Source organism: Convolutriloba macropyga, chromosome 12 (assembly GCF_964194025.1).
Source record: "Convolutriloba macropyga chromosome 12, txConMacr16.3, whole genome shotgun sequence".
NCBI lineage: Eukaryota > Metazoa > Xenacoelomorpha > Acoela > Convolutidae > Convolutriloba > Convolutriloba macropyga.
Window position 1 is genome coordinate 35,843,984 of NC_134479.1, and position 18,495 is coordinate 35,862,478.

General features: G+C 38.1%; 1 protein-coding gene across 1 annotated transcript; it reads left to right on the forward strand.

Annotated features, from left to right (window-relative positions):
- The first annotated feature begins 14,093 nt into the window (after window positions 1-14,093).
- On the forward strand, window positions 14,094-15,554 carry LOC142350480 (uncharacterized). The gene has a single exon (XM_075402331.1). It carries the CDS (start codon window positions 14,094-14,096, stop codon window positions 15,552-15,554), a length of 1,461 nt encoding a protein of 486 aa, XP_075258446.1.
- Window positions 15,555-18,495: the final 2,941 nt, after the last annotated feature.

Below are 18,495 nucleotides of genomic sequence, written 5' to 3' on the forward strand. Positions count from 1 at the left end.
CTCTGATACAGATTTCTGTAATCCGTTACATTACAGGTTACTCCAAAAAATCAATGTTGAATGAATTAAATCGGTTTAATCTCTATCTTAAAACTGTATATGTTATAATTAACTGAGCCAAACTGTTTTAAATATTATTTTTGTCAAAATACTGTATAGATTTTTGGCAAAATAATTGTAGCGTTAATTTTATGATGTTTGAAATCTGTATAAAAGTTGCCCAAAATCTGGCTCCGATGAGTATAATAGTTGAAAACTTCTACAAGAGAATGACTTGAACCTTAACTAATTTTCGAGATGTAAAATATGCATTGTTTTCAGTTTTGAAAAAAAAGTGCAGTCATCAATTTTAAAAATGATGTCCTGTCTCAAATCGAGTTTAATTTTTTTGAAAATTTTATTTCCGTTCTTTATATCGTAAATTTCAATCCACTGCAAAATTAATTGATAAAGAGTAAAAAAAATTCTCCCAAACTTTTGGGATAAAATGTTTAAATCATTACCTTGTAATAATAAAATCTGTACAAAGATAATGCGAATTTTGTAGTCTAGAACAATGATGATTTTCCAATTCATTTTCACTGTTAGTGTAAACAAAGTATCTCAACAAACAAAAATTAACAACAAAACTAACAAAATGATGACTAATGTTACAAATATTTGAAAGTCATGTTTTATAATCTGTAAATATGCTCAGAGAAATAAGAAACGCTGAAACATCTCACAAATTAACGCATCAGAAAATAATCTAACCTGCAAAATTAGCCAAGACGGATTTTTATGGATTTTCGTAAACGGTTGACTTATCTTGCTGAGATATTGCTCCGGTATTGAAAGAATAAGAAAATAAGACACCCTTCTTAAAATATTTGGAGTCTCTTTGGGTCAATTTAATGCTGGGAGAGGGAAATAGAATCCGTTTTTGACATGTGTAATAAAATGTGTGCAAATAGAAAAAATAATCGTTGGTTTGAATTTTTTTTGCGACTTCAATTTTTTTTCTTTTCCACATATTTGGAACAAAGATTTCTTAAATTTGATATAAAATTTACAATCAGCAAACAGCAGTAACTTACCCCCCTCCCTCCCCCCCTTCGCAAATTTACATGTTTCAACATACTGCTTGCACATTTTTACATGTGACAAAGAATGATGCCTTTTTTTAACTATTTTCACGATATTCTTTCAGAACAATGGCTTCTTGGCTCACTTTTTTGACAGCCGAAAAAAATTCATTAAATTTGCTCCCGGTGCCAGAATTTTATTATATCTAAAATAGGGGATCTCGAAAGACTAAAAGGTACATAATTGCCAGGTGCAATCAGACTGGTCATATATGACGGGAGGCAAAAACAGAAAAAATTCTAATAATCTATTATATATAAATTGACTTGAAATTATTTGCAAATTGACCAGAAAAAGAGCAGAGCATTTCAAAAAGATTTTTACTCTCAGAGTTCCCGGAGTTACAACCAAATCTTTCATTTAAAATCCAAAAAAATTTACGAGTATTTTTTTGTTTTGTTTTTCGAAGATGTATTTGTTGTCCACGAAAACAATTTTTTGCTTCCTTCGTGGATATTAACTTCATAGAACCTGAAAGCAGGTTTTGTCAGCTTAATGAATAAGGTAACCTTCAAGCCAAGATTAACTCTGCTACTCCTTAGAGAGGTTAGATTATTTTTTACAAATAAATACCAAATATAAAAATTTCATCAAAATAAATGACAAATTTTGGTGGTTATTTAGTCTCCAAAAATTTTCATAACCAAATTAGATTTTGTACTCTTCGCAGATTTTTTTTCTTACAGATTTACGGATTTTTCCAAAAAGTAGTTTTTTCCAGTTTAAAGTTGCATGTTTGGTGATCTCGCCAACCTTGAGCTGTGATAATAAGGGAGTACGTTGATCATCCCTTAATTTAATAGGTGAAAATCTGGTTGTATTTTCGCTGGCAGAAAATACAACCCAGCGGCCCCTAGAAAGTATTTAAAATTTTAGCAAATTAATCGGAACTCCTGTTTGAAGTTGAGTGCAATATTTCATAACTGAATATGAAACGGAAATTAAAAGACTTTTTGAGACATATTTGAGACATTTAAATGAAAGTTATTGCGCCAACGACTTTAAAAAAATTGAACTTACCTGAATTAAATTGTTTCATATGGGGTTTTCCGGAGCTACTCGTTTTTGTTAGAAAAAATTCAACACTGGAATAGATTGGACCTGAACTAACAAATAGTATGAAAATGAGACACGAAGAGTTCGGGGATCTTAGGCGAAAGCTGAATTCAGCAAATAAACACTTTTTGTGATCATGTGAAAATTTTAAATTCTGCAAAAAATTTTTTTTTTCAATTTTTCTGCAATTTAAAACCAATTAAACGCACAATTGACAGCAGCTTGAAATCTTGTTTCAAGCTATGAATTTCCCCAGTGTCAATAAACGGAAAAGAGTCAGAAATGTACTTGTAATGAACCATTTTGTTCCAAGGATTACATAATTTCTACAACCCTTCGAAAAAATTTCAAAGAACATGTTTATTGCAAAAATGTAGCCGAAAAGTGGAGAAAATGACAACGCAAATGATTGCGATGATTTTGTTTTGAATAGTTAGAAGCATTGGGACACTGAAAACTTTGAAAGTGTTTGCTAGGTATTTGGAAAAACGTTAGACTACTTTTCTGAGTGCTATTATCACTTATTATTATTACTTTCATAACATTTTCAGGTGTTTCCAAAAAATTTTGTGGCCGATTTCTGACAAAAATTGACTCGGCCTAACTACGTTTTGTCTAATATTCTACTTCTGACCTCATTTTACAACAGTGCTGATGTAACTCAAACTAAGTGTAAGTTGTCAAATTGGTACTTTATCATGATAATTCTGCTACTGAAGTTGATCTTGCTAATCTTTACTACGAAAGTTGAGCTGCTAGAAATAACATCTATTTTTTAGATCACTTGCAGCACAATAAATTTGTCAATTTTAGCTAGGAAGAGACAAAAAGTTTTCGGCTCTCGAGTTGTTTACCATTCGACTTTGGACGTTTCATTCTGATAAACTAGACACTCTTCCTAATCCAAAACTTGTACAATTTTACAAAGTTATGTCTTGACTAAAGAATTTGTTATGAGACATTTAAAATACTTTTTACGAAAACAAATTTGCTTAGAAGTTTTTCTACTCTTTCTGCAAATAGAGTGTAATCTATTGGAACGCAAACAGATCTGATAAATATGTCTGAACTAGGATTTTGCTCGATGAACTTATGTTCAAGGTTTTCTTAAAATCAGGCATCTTCATTTTAGAAGTTTTGCTGCCTAAAATAATTCTTGGTCCCTTTAGGAAAAAAATTATGAGGCAATTTTGATTAATTCATGAACCGATTAATTCGTGAGATTTGGGTGTCGATATGCTTCGTTACCGATTCTTCTTCCTGCAGGTCTGAAAACTTTAAACCCGGGTTCTCGTAGCTCTGATATGCCTAGTGGGCCAAAATGCCCGTTGGCTTTTATTCCTTTGTAACGCTATTATATGCTTGAAAAACGCAATTAAAAATGAAGAAAGCAAAGCAAAGGATAATACACATGGAACTTGTTTCGCATTTGAACTAATTTACCAATGAAGTGGGGAATTGGTAGTCACCAGCTGAATTTATCATTATTTCAACATTTTGTTGGTAGTATACAAAATTTAAGAAAGTCAATTTTTTTTAAAAAAAAATGCTCGATTGCTGATCTTGAATTCTGACATAAAGTTAGCAACTTCAAACTTTGCTTACTTATTAAATTTACATAGTTTTTGCTGTATCAGGTCGCAAAAAAAACAAAATCGATATTTGCTAACAAAAAAAAATCGATATTTGCTACTGAGAACAAATAATCGTTGGTTTGAATTTTTTTTTTTGCGAATTCAAATTTTTTTTCTTTTCCACATATTTGGAACTTTACAAGAATTTCTTTAATTTGATATAAAAATTGAAATCATTTGTAAACTTAAAAAAGCAGTAACTTACCCCCTCCCCCCTTCGCAAATTTACATGTTTCATATACTGTTTGCATTTTTACATGTGACAAAGAATGATGCCTATTTTTACTATTTTCACTATATTCCTTCAAAACAATGGCTTCTTGGCTCACTTTTTTTACAACTGAAGAAAAAGTTCATTAAATTTGACGGGAGGCAAAAATTTGACGGGAGGTCATATATGACGGGAGGCAAAAACAGGAAAGATTCTTACAATCCATTATATATAAATTGAATTGAAATATTTTGCAGATTGACCAGAAAAGCAGTAGAGCGTTTCAAAACAGAAAATGTCGTTTTTGACCAGGAAAGAAAAGTTTACAATGAAATAAAATTTCAGAGTTCCCGTGGTTACAACCAAATCTTTCAGTTCAATTCCAAAAAAAACTACGAGTATTTTTTAGTTGTGTTTTTTGTATTTTAAGATGTATTTGTTGTCAACGAAAACTTTTTCCTTCCTTCGTGGATAATAACTTCATAGAGCTTGAAATCAGTTTTGTCAGCTTATTGAATAAGATTAGAAAAATGCATGCAATTTGTGAGATTACTAAAAACTCATAACAGCAAAAAATTAAATCAAGAGCAACAAAGTTTATAAATTAAGACAAAAATTAGTAAATTATAACTGAATAAACCCAAAGCTGACAAATAAAATGTTTTGCGAGTATTTGCATATATGTCATTCCGAACAAAGCACTGAAAATATCACGCTATCTGGGTAACTTTCATGCCAAGCTTTACTCTGCTACTCCTTAGATAGGTTAGTTTAATTTTTTTACAAATAAATTACAAAAAAAATTCATCAAATTTTATGAAAAATTTTGGTGGTTATTTAGTCCCCAAAAATTGTTCATAACCAAATTAGATTTTGTACTCTTTACAGATTTTTTCTTACAGATTTAGGGATTTTTCCAAAAAGTTATTATTTCCAGTTTTAAGTTGATCATCCCGTAATTCATTAGCTGAAAACCCGGTTGCAAGTGACTTGGTGGAAAATGGGGAAAACTTGGAAAACATGGGCTTTAACAGCTGTTAATTTTGTCTTTTTCGGTGCCAGACAATACCACCCAGCGGCCCCTAAAAAGTGATTAAAATTTTAGCAAATTAATCAGGACATAAATTGTTATAACTCCTGTTTGAAGCTGAGTGCAATATTTCATAACTGAATATGAAACGGAATTAAAAAACATGTGGAGACAAATTTGAGATATTTATATGAAAGTAATTGCGCCAACGAATTTTCGAAAAAAATTAACCTACCTGAATTAGATTGTTCCATGTGGGGTGTTCCGGAGCTACTCGTTTTTGTAAGAAAAAAATTTAACAATGGAATAGATTGGACCTGTTCTGGGATCTTAGGCGAAAGCTGGATTCAGCAAAAAAAAACTTTTTTTGTGATCAGGTGAAAATCTTAAATTCTGCACTAAAAAATTCTTTCAATTTTTCTCCAATTTAAAAACAATTAAACACACAATTAACAGCTGCTTGAAATCTTGTTTCAAGCTATGAATTTCCACAGTATCACTTACAATCGTCCCTAAACGAAAAAGAGTCAGAAATGTACTTGTAATGAACCATTTTGTTCCAAGGATTACATACATTCTACAACCCTTCGAAAAAATTTTAAAGAACATGTTTATGGCAAAAACATAGCCCAAAAAATGGAGAACATGACAACACAAATGATTGCGATGATTTTGTTTTGAATAGTTAGAAGCATTCCCAGGTCTAGACCTCGACTCATGAAAACACAATGCTCGACAAAAATGTGCTATGAAAAGACCACACTGGACTCATTTGAGCTATGAAAAGACTTTAGCTGGACTTTAAGGCATTCTGGACTTTAGCTCGACTCTGATTTTTTGCAAAAGACTTTAGCTGGACCCTAAATTTTACAAAAGACTTTGGCTTGACCCAAAGTTTGTGCTGGACTTAAGCTCGACACAATGTTTGCAAACAAAGTCGAGTTAAAGTCTTTTCATGGGTCCATCATTAGTCTTTTAATGGGTCCATCATTAGTCTTTTCATAAGTCTGTTTTTCTGCCATTAACGTTTTGCGTGCAATATTGCATATAACGTAGTCAGCATATGTGATCATGCACCTTTTACGATTCAAAAGAACCATAAATACCTCAAAAACCTGCATTATTTTTTTTAAAAAAATAGCTAATAATTTTGGTAAGGAAAACAAACTGAATAGCGCCGAAATTTTTTCATGGCTAATGGGACTAGGACCAATATTCTTAAGCTAGCTGGTTTCATTGAATCAAGTAATGTGGTAATATACTCGATCTGAAAAAACTCTTTAACTTAAGAATTGACAAAATTCTTAAGGCTTTTGGCAGATTTCCAACTGATTCTTAAGTTGGACTGCTCTGGTGCAAAACTATTTAGTCTTGCTCCGGTTCTGCTTCTGTATGTACAGAAGCAGGAAACAATTAAAAAATTTGAATATTGAAAAAAAACAGACTTATGAAAAGACTAATGGTGGACCCATGAAAAGACCTTAACTCGACTTTGCTGGTTATTAAAAGACTAATGCTCTACCCATGAAAAGACCTTAGCTGGACTTTCTTCGTTATGAAAAGACTTTAGCTCGACCCATGAAAAGATATTAGCTCGACTTTTACTAGGAACCTCGACCGTGTAATTATAGTCAATATTGGCCCCCCCTACTAGACTTTTAAAGTCTTTTCATAAGTCGATGTCTAGGCCTGGGTTGGGACACTGAAAACTTTGAAAGTGTTTGCTACGTATTTTGAAAAACGCTTGACTATTTTCAATTGAGAGCTATTATCAATAAAAGACAAGTCTAAAGGAAATTGAGTGATTTTTAGCAAAAAATGAGTTTCTAGTGCTTATCGCCTTCAAGTGTTTCATAACATTTTCAAGTGTTTTCAAAAAATTTTTGGTCAAATTCTGACAAAATTGACTCGGCCTAACTGAGGTTTTGTCTAAAATCTTACTCCCGACCTCATTTTACACCAGTGCTGATGTAACTCAAACTGAGTGCAAGTTGTCAAATTGGTACTTTATCATGATAATTCGTTTTATCACATTGATTGATTAATTATGCTACTGAATTAGATCTTGCCAATCTTTACTACGAAAGTTGAGCTGATAGAAATAACGTCTAAGCTTTTTTAGATCACTTTGCAGCACGATAAATTTGTCAATTTTAGCTAGGAAGAGACAAAAAGTTTTCGGGTCTCCAGTTGTTTGCCATTCGACTTTGGACGTTTCATGCTGATAAACTAGACAATCTTCCTATTCCAAAACGTGTACAATGTTGCCAATGCAAATGCGTACAAGCGAGAGGAAATAACGTGTGCGTTCGCACAGATTGTTCTATAGCCTATTTCGCCGAGCGGTTAAGACTTTTGGCACCCGCCCCAGAGGTCGATGGTTCGAATCCCGTCAAAGTCAGAACTTTTTTCCCCCATAAAATTTTATGTATGGTTTTTTAGGTTCAACTTAATAGGTTTTGGACCTCTTTGCGACCTTCATCTGGAGATTAAAGATACGTTTGGCGGACCACCTTCTGGTCTTCTAATGCAGTAAAAAACATGCGGTTTTCTTTCGTATAAGAGAGAGCTTGTGTGATATGTTTTTTTTGTGTGTTTTATCAGATGGAATGTTATCGTCTTGTATGTTCGAGATACGCTTGTTAAACATGTTTCTATACGTAAACAGATCATGAAAAATTCTTCGCGAGTTTGTCTATGTTCCGATACATAGTAAAAACCTTCCAAATTGAGTCTTGAATTTTATATACCTTTCTTTCGAGAATTATTCAAGTTTATTACTCGATACGAGAACGAGACACAACATTTGGTCCAACGACAGTGATAACGAACCAGACGCATTTCACAGCGGATTTCCGGACTCCACAAAGAGAGAGAAGTGTGATTTTGGTCACCAACGCTTGGAGTGAAACTGATGACCGAAGCACATTGAGCGACGCTTCTGGAAACGCAAAAGTGAATGTAATAAGAATTTCAAGGGCGAAACGTCAGAAAAATTGTAAGATCGAAACATTTTAAATTAAAGAACTGGGATACGACAGAAGTTGATGATATATCGTCAAAATAGACGAAAAAACTCGACAACTGACAAAAAACTGGTTTTAGTCGAAAAACTTGAACTTCATATTTGAGCATTAATTTGATATTAGCCAAACGTGTCTGAGGGGTGCGAACTTGAAAAACCAGCTTTCAAAAAAATTCGATAAATTCATCGAATTTTTTTTGCAATTTTTAGGTCGAAAAATTGAAAAATCAAAAATTTGGTCAAATTTTTGAGAAACTGGTAAATTGTTGTTCAGCATAGTTGGGTAACAGTATAATACAGGTATTCAACAAAAATTTGGATTTTGACCAAATTTTTAAAAATTGTCGATATTACCAATTTTTGAGAAAAAATCTCAAAAAACATCAAAAAACAGGAAAGGTTCGTAGTTTTTTGTCCCCATACGGTAAATACACGTTGATGTGAGCCTATGGTATTCATTTTGGGCCCTAGTTCGTTGTTCCACGCCATAAATAGTCTTCCATAAAACAACCAAAATCGGTATACAAGCAATGTAATTTCACTTCCCGGATTAGGCTTGAATCCTTTCGCTGTTAACTAAAGAAAAACGGTACAATATCAATTGGATAACGTTTTCCGGCACAAAAGTGATATAATCATATGGCACGACGCCATAAATAATTCGTTAACATCGCATAGAACGAATAACTACCGCAAACTTGCGTTGCCGGATCTTGCTACCGTATAAGAACATTATCAAGACCGTTTGAAAGCAATTGTTTATTGTCCGCGTAACGGCGCACCGAACATCTTTGGTTTTCTTAAGCAAACAAGCATAGTGACTCTTCATGTGATCGCTGACTTAGTATCGAAGCGCAAGCAAAACGATCAGAACTTGATTAAAGAGTACTATCAATTGCATCAGAAACATCATCTTGAATTAAAGTCACTTACATTAACACTAACACATCGGAATTCACTTCGTTGCTTGCTTAAGAAAATTCGCCATAGTAAGCTCAATAAGCGACGCCGTAGAGCGAATAAGAATAAGAAACTCGCCGCTGAAGCCGCAGCCGCGTCTTTTTCTAACTAGATTTAGTTCTTTCTGGTTTTGTGACCTCAGTTTAGCTTACAGGGGTTATAAAGCTAGTTGGCTGTGATACCTAGTCGTTCCACCGTGTCTCGTTTTCGTTGCGTGTTTTCCGTGCATTTAGCAGCCGCTCGCTTTTCGCGTCTGTTCATCCAGAGCTCGCGTCCGTTCCTTTTCCCGCCTTTGCGTTTCCGTTTCCGTGGCACTAAAGTCGTTCGGCTTCTCGTTTACCTCGTTTCACATATGGCATGTTTCGCTCGCCGTCTCCCGTTTTCTGGGTCTCAAAAATTTTTGAGTTATTGTGTCCTCGGTTCTAACTACAGGGGTTACGAGACTCAAGAGTGTTTTGAGACTCAGCCGTCCGCTGCACTAGGTTACGTCCCGCCTGCCGTGCGTCTCCAGCTCCACTTTTCGTTATCGTACTACTTGTCCGCCTTTGCACTTTGTGCTTCATTCGTGCTCCGCGACTTGGCCTGACTTCTTTAGTGTTAATCCCTTTTTTTGTTTTTATTTTAATTGTGTACGTCCAAACTTTGAGACAATTATCCGGAAATCCTTTCAAAAGTAAACCCGCAATAAATCAGTATGTCAAAATCTATTGGAGAGCGGGTTCTTAATTTGCATGACGCAAAACACAAATTGAGAGAGAGCTTTGTACAGCCTATGAGAGTATCGATGACGCATTTCAGGAACGCGCAAGACGTGTAAAAGTAGAAAGGCTAGTAACTAGGTGCAAAGATCTCTTAATGAGTGTCATCTCTAAAAATGATCAATTACTAGCACTCGCATCGAAAACTGAGCAGGCAGAGAAAAATAAAGCAGAAGTTGAGGAATGGCTCGAAACTTTTAACAAAAGACATGATGATAACATGAAAAACGCTCGCAAATACATAGACTCAGTCCTAGATACTGATAGTTCTAGCAAGTTGTCTCACCATTCCAAAAAGTCTTCCGCAGGCAGAACAACATCGAAAGCTTCCACACTGCGTAGAAAAGAACTACTTTTGGCTAAACTCCGACGCGAGGAAATAGAAGAGGATAGCAAAGCCGCAGCGTGAATTGCCGAAAGAGAATATGAATTTGAGATGGCTCTAAGGAAGCGAAAATTGGCCGAAAGAAAACAGGATATGGAACTCTTTGCTAAGAAACGCCAAAATGATCTTGAGAAAATACAGGAAGAAAACCGTAAACGACTCATTGAGGCAAAAACACAAGGAATTGATCTCATGGAAAGTGAACCGTTGTTTAGCAAGAGTAAGGTCGACAAAGAATCAAGACGTGGTAGCTACCATTCAATGAAGAATAACGACCTACTAAATGAATGGTTTGAGTCTGCTGACAATGAAAACACGCTCACTGCTCCAGATAAGACAGTTCAAACGAGTTCCGATCAAAATCAGGAGCACCGAATGAAATCAGGTCACAACAAGGAACCGTCATCAGATCCAGCCCAGACTGCAGACCGTGATAGTCAATTACCGCCTCTCAGTCAGCAATCTTCCTTTGAAGTTAACGAAACTGCTATAGAAAACGCAAAAACTTCATTCCCCTTCCCCCGATCGAACGAATCGAGAGAGAGTTCACTTGCTGGCGAACTTGTTGATCGAGCGCCTGACAGCGGCCGATCGCCTAATGTTGAATATCCAATCAACCTGAACACAAACAGAAACAATCTGACAGATCTCTTGATTAACCCATCAACGCATGTTTGGAACACATACGCAGAGCAAGAAGCCGCATACTATCGTATTTTATTGGCTTTTTCACAGAACTTTTTCGTGCCACCAGCGAACAATGTCGTCGAAAGTAGCACAGTAACTGTGCCCTCAGCTGCTGATTTGTTGAACACAGCACCCGTTCTGAATTTAACAACACCGATTTACACTCCTCATTCGAGTCAAAATGCTGCGCAATCCGTACATAATTTAACGCAGAACTTGTCGTTCAATATACCTACTGGTGATATCATATCCCCGAACCGTCCTCAAGCATCAGTACCTTTCAGTCATTACGTCCCAAACGTAGCCTCATGGAAGCTGGCCAGTGTAAACCTGTCCACCGCTACCTTAAATTGTCCCCCAAATTTGTCTCAAAGCTCATCTGTAAATATGAACACAAGTGTAACGGTTTCGGCCGCCACAGTTGGCGGTACAACATACTACCAAAATCTAATCTCGAGCACGAGTGTATCTGCGCAGGTACTTTCTCCAGTGTCCGCCCCGGGCTACCCGATGCCGACACTCCCGTGTTACCCGTTTCCGCTTCCTATGGTTAACCCCGCAATGCTTCAAGCACCGATTACGGTTACAATAAAAGACCTAGCTGATTTTCTTACTTTCATCAAGAAGTACTTCCTACCAGATTGGAACCTAGCTAAGTCCTTCTTGTTGAAAGTAAGAAGTTCAGCTAGGTCTTTTATTGTAACCGTACTAGGTGCTTGAAGCATTGCGGGGTTAACCATAGGAGGCGGAAACGGGTAACACGGGAGTGTCGGCATCGGGTAGCCCGGGGCGGACACTGGAGAAAGTACCTGCGCAGATACACTCGTGCTCGAGATTAGACTTTGGTAGTATGTTGTACCGCCAACTGTGGCGGCCGAAACCGGTACACTTGTGTTCATATTTACAGATGAGCTTTGAGACAAATTTGGGGGACAATTTACGGTAGCGGTGGACAGGTAATCCCTTGCAGTGGCATGAATGGTACGGCCAATTTAAGAGCGATATTGATTCGCATGCCCTAAGTGACGACAACAAGTTGACGTATTTGAAAACTCTCGTAGTAGGTAAAGCCAAAGATGCCATTGCAGAATTCGCTTATTGTGGAAAAATGTACAGAGATGATTTGAAAACGCTTGAGCGAAAGTTCGGACAACCCCAAGCAGTTGCCACTGCTCATCTTGACAAGTTGGCAAACTACCCGTCAATTAAGATGCACAGCTCTGATCAAATCATCCATTTTTCCACAACTGTCTCTAGTCCTGTTGGCGTCTTCAGGTCTTTGTCTGATGATGCAGATCTTCAGATTTCATCACTCTTGAATCAGGCAGTTCAGAAGTTGCCACCAAATTTGAAGGAATCATGATCATTGCACACTGTGAAAAGAGACTTGATTCGCCCAACAATGTTGGATTTCAACGACTGGTTGAAAGAAAGTGCCGAGGGTCATGATCGCTTGAAAACCACTTCTTTCCGCAGCAAACCAGAAGACACTAACAGCTGTGGTGCAGTAAAGACCAAAGAGTCTTCGAAAGTATTCGCGTCCAGCTCAAAGTCATCTAGTGTTAGTAGGCAGTCTCAAAGTTCAAAGAATGATCACTCTCCTTGCGTACTTTGTAAATCACAACATCCGATTTGGCGATGACAGACTTTCAAGGAAAAAATTCCGACGCAGCGTGCTAAAATAGCCGCAGAGAACGAACTCTCTTTTTAGTGCTTGAATGGTAAGCATTCGTTCCGTACGTGTCCGAATCAACGCAAATGTAATCGCGAAGGCTGTCGCAGTACCCATAACATCTTGCTGCATGGTGCTGAGCGGCCAAAACAAATCTGCTGATGCATCACAACCAAAAGTCAACTCAACAAAAACGTCAACAACGGCTGTAGACAATGCAAGTACTCACGGAACAAGCAGCACATCATTTGCAAGTCCTCGAAGTTGATCTAGAGGGACAGTCACAGAAGCGCGCACGAGCACTTTTTCTCTGCAATACAGCCTGTAGTCACTCCTGGATCTCCAGTGAACTCGCGAAACGTCTCCACGTGAAAGGAACACCGTTAAATTTGACGGTGAACGGTATCAATACGCAAGAGACAATCAGCACTGAAGCTGTTCAGGTTAATCTGACACCAATTGGTGAGAATACCTGTTCTCCGTTTGAATTGTTGCCGTACGTGAAAGAAAACCTTCGCGTTGGGTCTGACAAAATTGATATTGTTGCCCTGCAAGATAAATATCCTCATTTGAGTGTTACCTCCAAAGAGTTATGACTACGCAAACGTAGAGCTGATACTTGGTCAAGACGCGTACCACGCCATCCACCCGCTCGAGTATTTCGAAACCGACCCAAAATCCTCACCCGTTGCCGTTCGTTTACCATTAGGATGCGTACTAAGTGGTCCAATGCTGTCAACGTCCGGCCTAATTTCGACAAGTTTTAAAGTGGTAGTTGAACATGACTCTGAGTTGGCAACACAAATCAAGTAGTGGTATGACATGGAATCATATGGGCCTGTTAAATAGATCCGCGCTCAGCGTCCGACCGTCCAGCCGTCGAAATCCTCGATCACTCAACCGTACACGAGAAAGGTCGTTACTTCGTGGGTATGTTGTGGTCTTCCGATGAAGTCAAACTTCTCAACAATTATTTTTCTGCATTGGTCCATCTGAAGTCTTTAGAGAAGAGACTTAGTAAAGATTCCGACTTACGCGAACACTACGCACAAACAATACGAGAAGATTTGAGTGAAAACTATTTTGTTAAAGTGCAAACTGGTGAGGAAACTGAGCATCAACCCGGCAGGAAATGGTATTTGCCACATCATCCGGACATAAACCCAAACAAACCTGGTAAGGTGCGAAGGGTCCTCACTGGTGCCTCCAAGTTTCAAGGAGTTTCTTTGAACAAAGTCCTGCTAACTGGTCCAGATCTTCTGCAGAAGTTGACTCACACGCTGATCAAATTCCGTCAGCATCAAATTGCTGTATCCGCTGACATCGAGGGAATGTTCCTGCAAGTAGGTGTGTTGCCATCTGATCAACCAGCTCTCCGTTTTTTGTGGCGGGAGGACCCCTCAAAGAGCGTTGAGGAGTATCAGTACACTCGACACATCTTCGGCGCAAAGGACTCACCGACTTGCGCAAATTACGCGTTGCAGTGAACAGCACGAGATCATGAAAAAGAGTATCCTGACGCAGCAAAGGCAGTTCATGAAAAATTCTATATGGATGATTACCTGGACTCAATGGAATCTCCTGATGAGGCGCTCAAGCGGTCACGAGACTTGGTCAAATTACCTAGTAAGGGTGGTTTCAAACTAACTAAGTTCATTAGTAACGTGCCAGGTTTACTAGATGAGCTTGAAGATCAATCAGTTGAGACTGTTCCGAAAGTCATTGGTGCGTCAATGGAAGAGTCATCCTCTCATGTGTTGGGATTGAAATGGGATCATACCAAAGACACTCTAGTAGTAAGTCGCAGCACTTCTTGTGATAGCAGTAAAGCAGTCACGCAAAGGTTCGTTTTGAGTTTAGTAGCCGAAGTATTCGATCCCATCGGCTTAATTGCTCCTTTTACTGTCACAGCACGACTTCTCCTGAAAGATGTCTGGCGTTTACATGGTCAGAGCCGGGATAAAAAACTCCCCAATGAGATGATTGATCGATTCTCCTCCTGGAGTTCTAAGTTACCAACACTGGCTTTGTTAAACATACCTCGCTGCTATTTTTCCGGTCATTTTGAACACCTTGAATTGCACGTAATCGGAGATAGATCTCAGGAAGTTTATAGCGCAGTTGCCTTCTTGCGTGCACTTGTCAGTCTACCATCTGAAATCAAACGCACCGAACTTGCATACGTGATTGGAAAAGCACGTGGCGCCCCAATGAAGACACTAACCGTGCCGAAGCTTGAACTACAGGCAGCTTTGCTCGCAGCCCGATTGAGAGAAGAAACATTCAAAGCACTTACCGTACCAGTTCAAACTACATTTATGTGGACAGATAGCACTACTGTCCTCCAATGTTTGAACTCACTGGATAAGCAGCCAATATTTGTTGCAAACCGCGTCTCGGCGATTCTTGAAGGGACAAGTGTCGATCAATGGCACCATGTTGCATCTCATGCTAATCCAGCCGACGCAGGTACTAGAGGAATGTCTTCTGAAGCGCTGCAAAAAAGCAGTTGGTTGCATGGTCCCCAGTTTCTCCGAACGTCCGATTTCCCGTTCCAGCCTAATACCTATGTAATCAAAAACATCAAATTGAAGAGTCATTCAACTGAAGCATCCTCTTCAGAGAAGACTTCAACCTTGATAACCGACGTTTTCAAAATGGACTTTAGCCTTCCGTTCCGTATGTTCAGTTCGTATCCTAAACTGCTTAGGATACTTGCGTATTGCATGCGATTACTCCCTCGTCATCTCGCCTATCGGTCTTCTGGAGAGGAAATAGTTGATCCGGAAGAACTTAACGATGCAGAACGAAAACTGCAGTTAATTACTCAGTCTGAGTCATTCCCCCTTGAGCGACAACAGCTTGCTCAAGAAAAACAAATTAACAAGAAAAGCCGTATTGCCGTTTACTCGCCCTTCATTGGAACTGGTGGCCTACTACGGTCCACCGGCCGCGTTAAGCGTCTCGCCGAAATTGACTCTGACTTGAAGCATCCAATAATACTTGATTGACGCCATCCATTAGTTCTGTTGTTCCTACGCCACATGCATCTGAAACACCACCATTAAGGTGTCGATTATCTCCGTGCACTTATCCAACAAAGATTCGCGGTCCTGAAACTTCGTTCAACACTCCGTTCTATTCGCTTCAATTGCGTTTTTTGCCGAAAAAGAAATGCAACACCCGTCCAGCCGATGATGGCTGATCTTCCGTCTGAACGACTTTGGTTTCAGAGTCCGCTTTTCACCAGCGTGGGTCTAGATTACTTTGGACCTTTTTACGTAACGATACGCCGCTCATCTGGGAAAATATGGGGCTTCTTGTTCAAATGTCTCACGACTCGTGCCGTGCATGTCGAGATAGCGCACTCGATGGATGCAAACACCTGTGTGATGGGTATCGAACGATTCATCGCACGTCGTGGAATGCCATCAGTAATCTGATCAGACAATGGGACGAACTTTGCCGGTGCAGAACAGGAACTATTGGTATGTCTGCTCAATTTGGATGCAAAGTTGATAGCTTCAAAACTCGCACAGAAGGGAATCAAATCGAAATTTAATCCGCCTGCAGCGCCGCATCACGGAGGCGTCTGGTAAAAGCTTGTGCGTTGTTTCAAGCGAACTTTGTACGCCATACTCGATAACCGCCGACTTACTGATCAAGTACTTCAGACGACTTGCTGTTTAGTCGAACAGACGCTGAATAACCGCCCTCTGACGCCCGTTAGCTCCGACGCTAACGACTTCGACGCCTTGACGCCGAACCACTTCCTCCTTGGAAATCGCAGTTCCTGCTTGACTTCACTCAATCCGGTTGATGACTTTAACCATCGTAAGAGCTATGCTAGAGCGCAAGCTTACGCGAACGAGATTTGGAAGCGTTGGCTAAAAGAGTATGTTCCTGCGTTGAACCGCTGCCCCAAATGGAGAACTCAACCAACTGGAGTGGTGAAAACTGGCGACTTGGTCTGGATAATCGATGACGACAGCCCAAGGGGCCACTATCCACTCGCTAGAGTTTCGAGTCTGCGTTACGGTGACGATGAAATCGCGCGATCTGCCGAAGTGCAAACACCAACCGACATCCTATCCAGCCCCGTAATTAGTCTAATGCCTGTCTTAGAATCATCACTTTTGGGGCCGGAGGATGTTGCCAATGCAAATGCATACAAGCGAGAGGAAATAACGTGTGCGTTCGCACAGATTGTTCTTTAGCCTATTTTGCCGAGCGGTTAAGACTTCTGGCCCGCGCCCCAGAGGTCACTGGTTCGAATCCCGTCAAAGTCAGAACTTTTTCCCCCATAAAATTTTATGTATGGTTTTTTAGGTTCAACTTAATAGGTTTTGGACCTCTTTGCGACCTTCATCTGGAGATTAAAGATACGTTTGGCGGACCACCTTCTGGTCTTCTAATGCAGTAAAAAACATGCGGTTTTCTTTCGTATAAGAGAGAGCTTGTGTGATATGTTTTTTTTGTGTGTTTTATCAGATGGAATGTTATCGTCTTGTATGTTCGAGATACGCTTGTTAAACATGTTTCTATACGTAAACAGATCATGAAAAATTCTTCGCGAGTTTGTCTATGTTCCGATACATAGTAAAAACCTTCCAAATTGAGTCTTGAATTTTATATACTTTTTCTTTCGAGAATTATTCAAGTTTATTACTCGATACGAGAAGGAGGCACAACATAAAATTTCACACAGCTAAGCCTTGAACCAAAAATTTGTTATGTGACATTTGGATTTAAAATATTTTTACAAAAACAAAAATACACAGATTTTTTTTCTACTCCCTCTGCAAATAGATTGTATTCTTTTGGAACATAAACAGATCTTATCAATATGTGTAAACTAGGATTTTGCTCGTAAACTTATGTTCAAGACTCTTTTAAAATCAAGCATCTTCATTTTGAAATTCTTGCTGCCTAAAATAATTTTTGGCCCCTTTAGAAAGAAAAATATGAGGCATTTCTGGTTAACTCATGAACCGATTAATTCATGAGTTTTGGGTGTCGATATTCTTCGTTACCGATTCTTCCTCGTGTGGGTCTCAAACCTTTAATCCCGGGTTCTCGTAGCTCTGATATGCCTAGTTTTGTTTGTTTGTAACGCTAATATATGCTTAAAAAACGCAATTATAAATGAAGAAAGCAAAGCAAAGGATAATACAAATGGAACTTGTTTCGCATTTGAACTAATTTACCGTTGAAGTGGGGAATTGGTAGTCACCAGTTGAATTTATAAACATTTCAACATTTTGTTGGAAAGATAAAAATTTAAGAAAGGCACCTTTTTTAAAAAAAAATGCTCGATTGCTGATCTTGAAACCTGACATAAAGTTAGCAGCTTCAAACTTTGTTTTTATTAATTTTAGATATTTTGGTGTATCAGCTCGCTAAAAAAAAGAAATCGATATTTGCTAAGTTCAGAGTTTCCTAAAGACTATTGGTTTTTTAAGCATAATAAGTCTGCCTACAATTCTCTTAGACAGGAAGCATTTCCGTTTAGTTTCAGCGTCGAGGAAAATTTCAACGTCAATAAAAATAAGTTGTCACGTCCAACTAAATTTATAATCGATATTTTGAATTTTTGTTACTTTGTAACTTGAACTATTATCAAATGTTTTAAATTGCAAAGAGTACAGAATTTATGTTCACAATTGCAATAAGTATGCAGAACATTTTTGAATAATAATGTATTTTTGAAATCTGCCCAAAAAACGGAAACAGATTAAAAACAGTTTTCTGGGCAAAAAAATAAAAAGAATTTTATTTTAAAATAAAACAGCTGAAAAACTGCAATTGAATTTTTTTAAGGGATTCAATAAACCTGGAAAATCTTAAATTCGGAAAAAGAGTTCAATTGGAGTTTGTTCATTCCCTCTTCTATAAACTATTTTTGCGTCTGCCAGAAAAGAGTTTTTAAAAATCATTAGCAATGATTTCTTA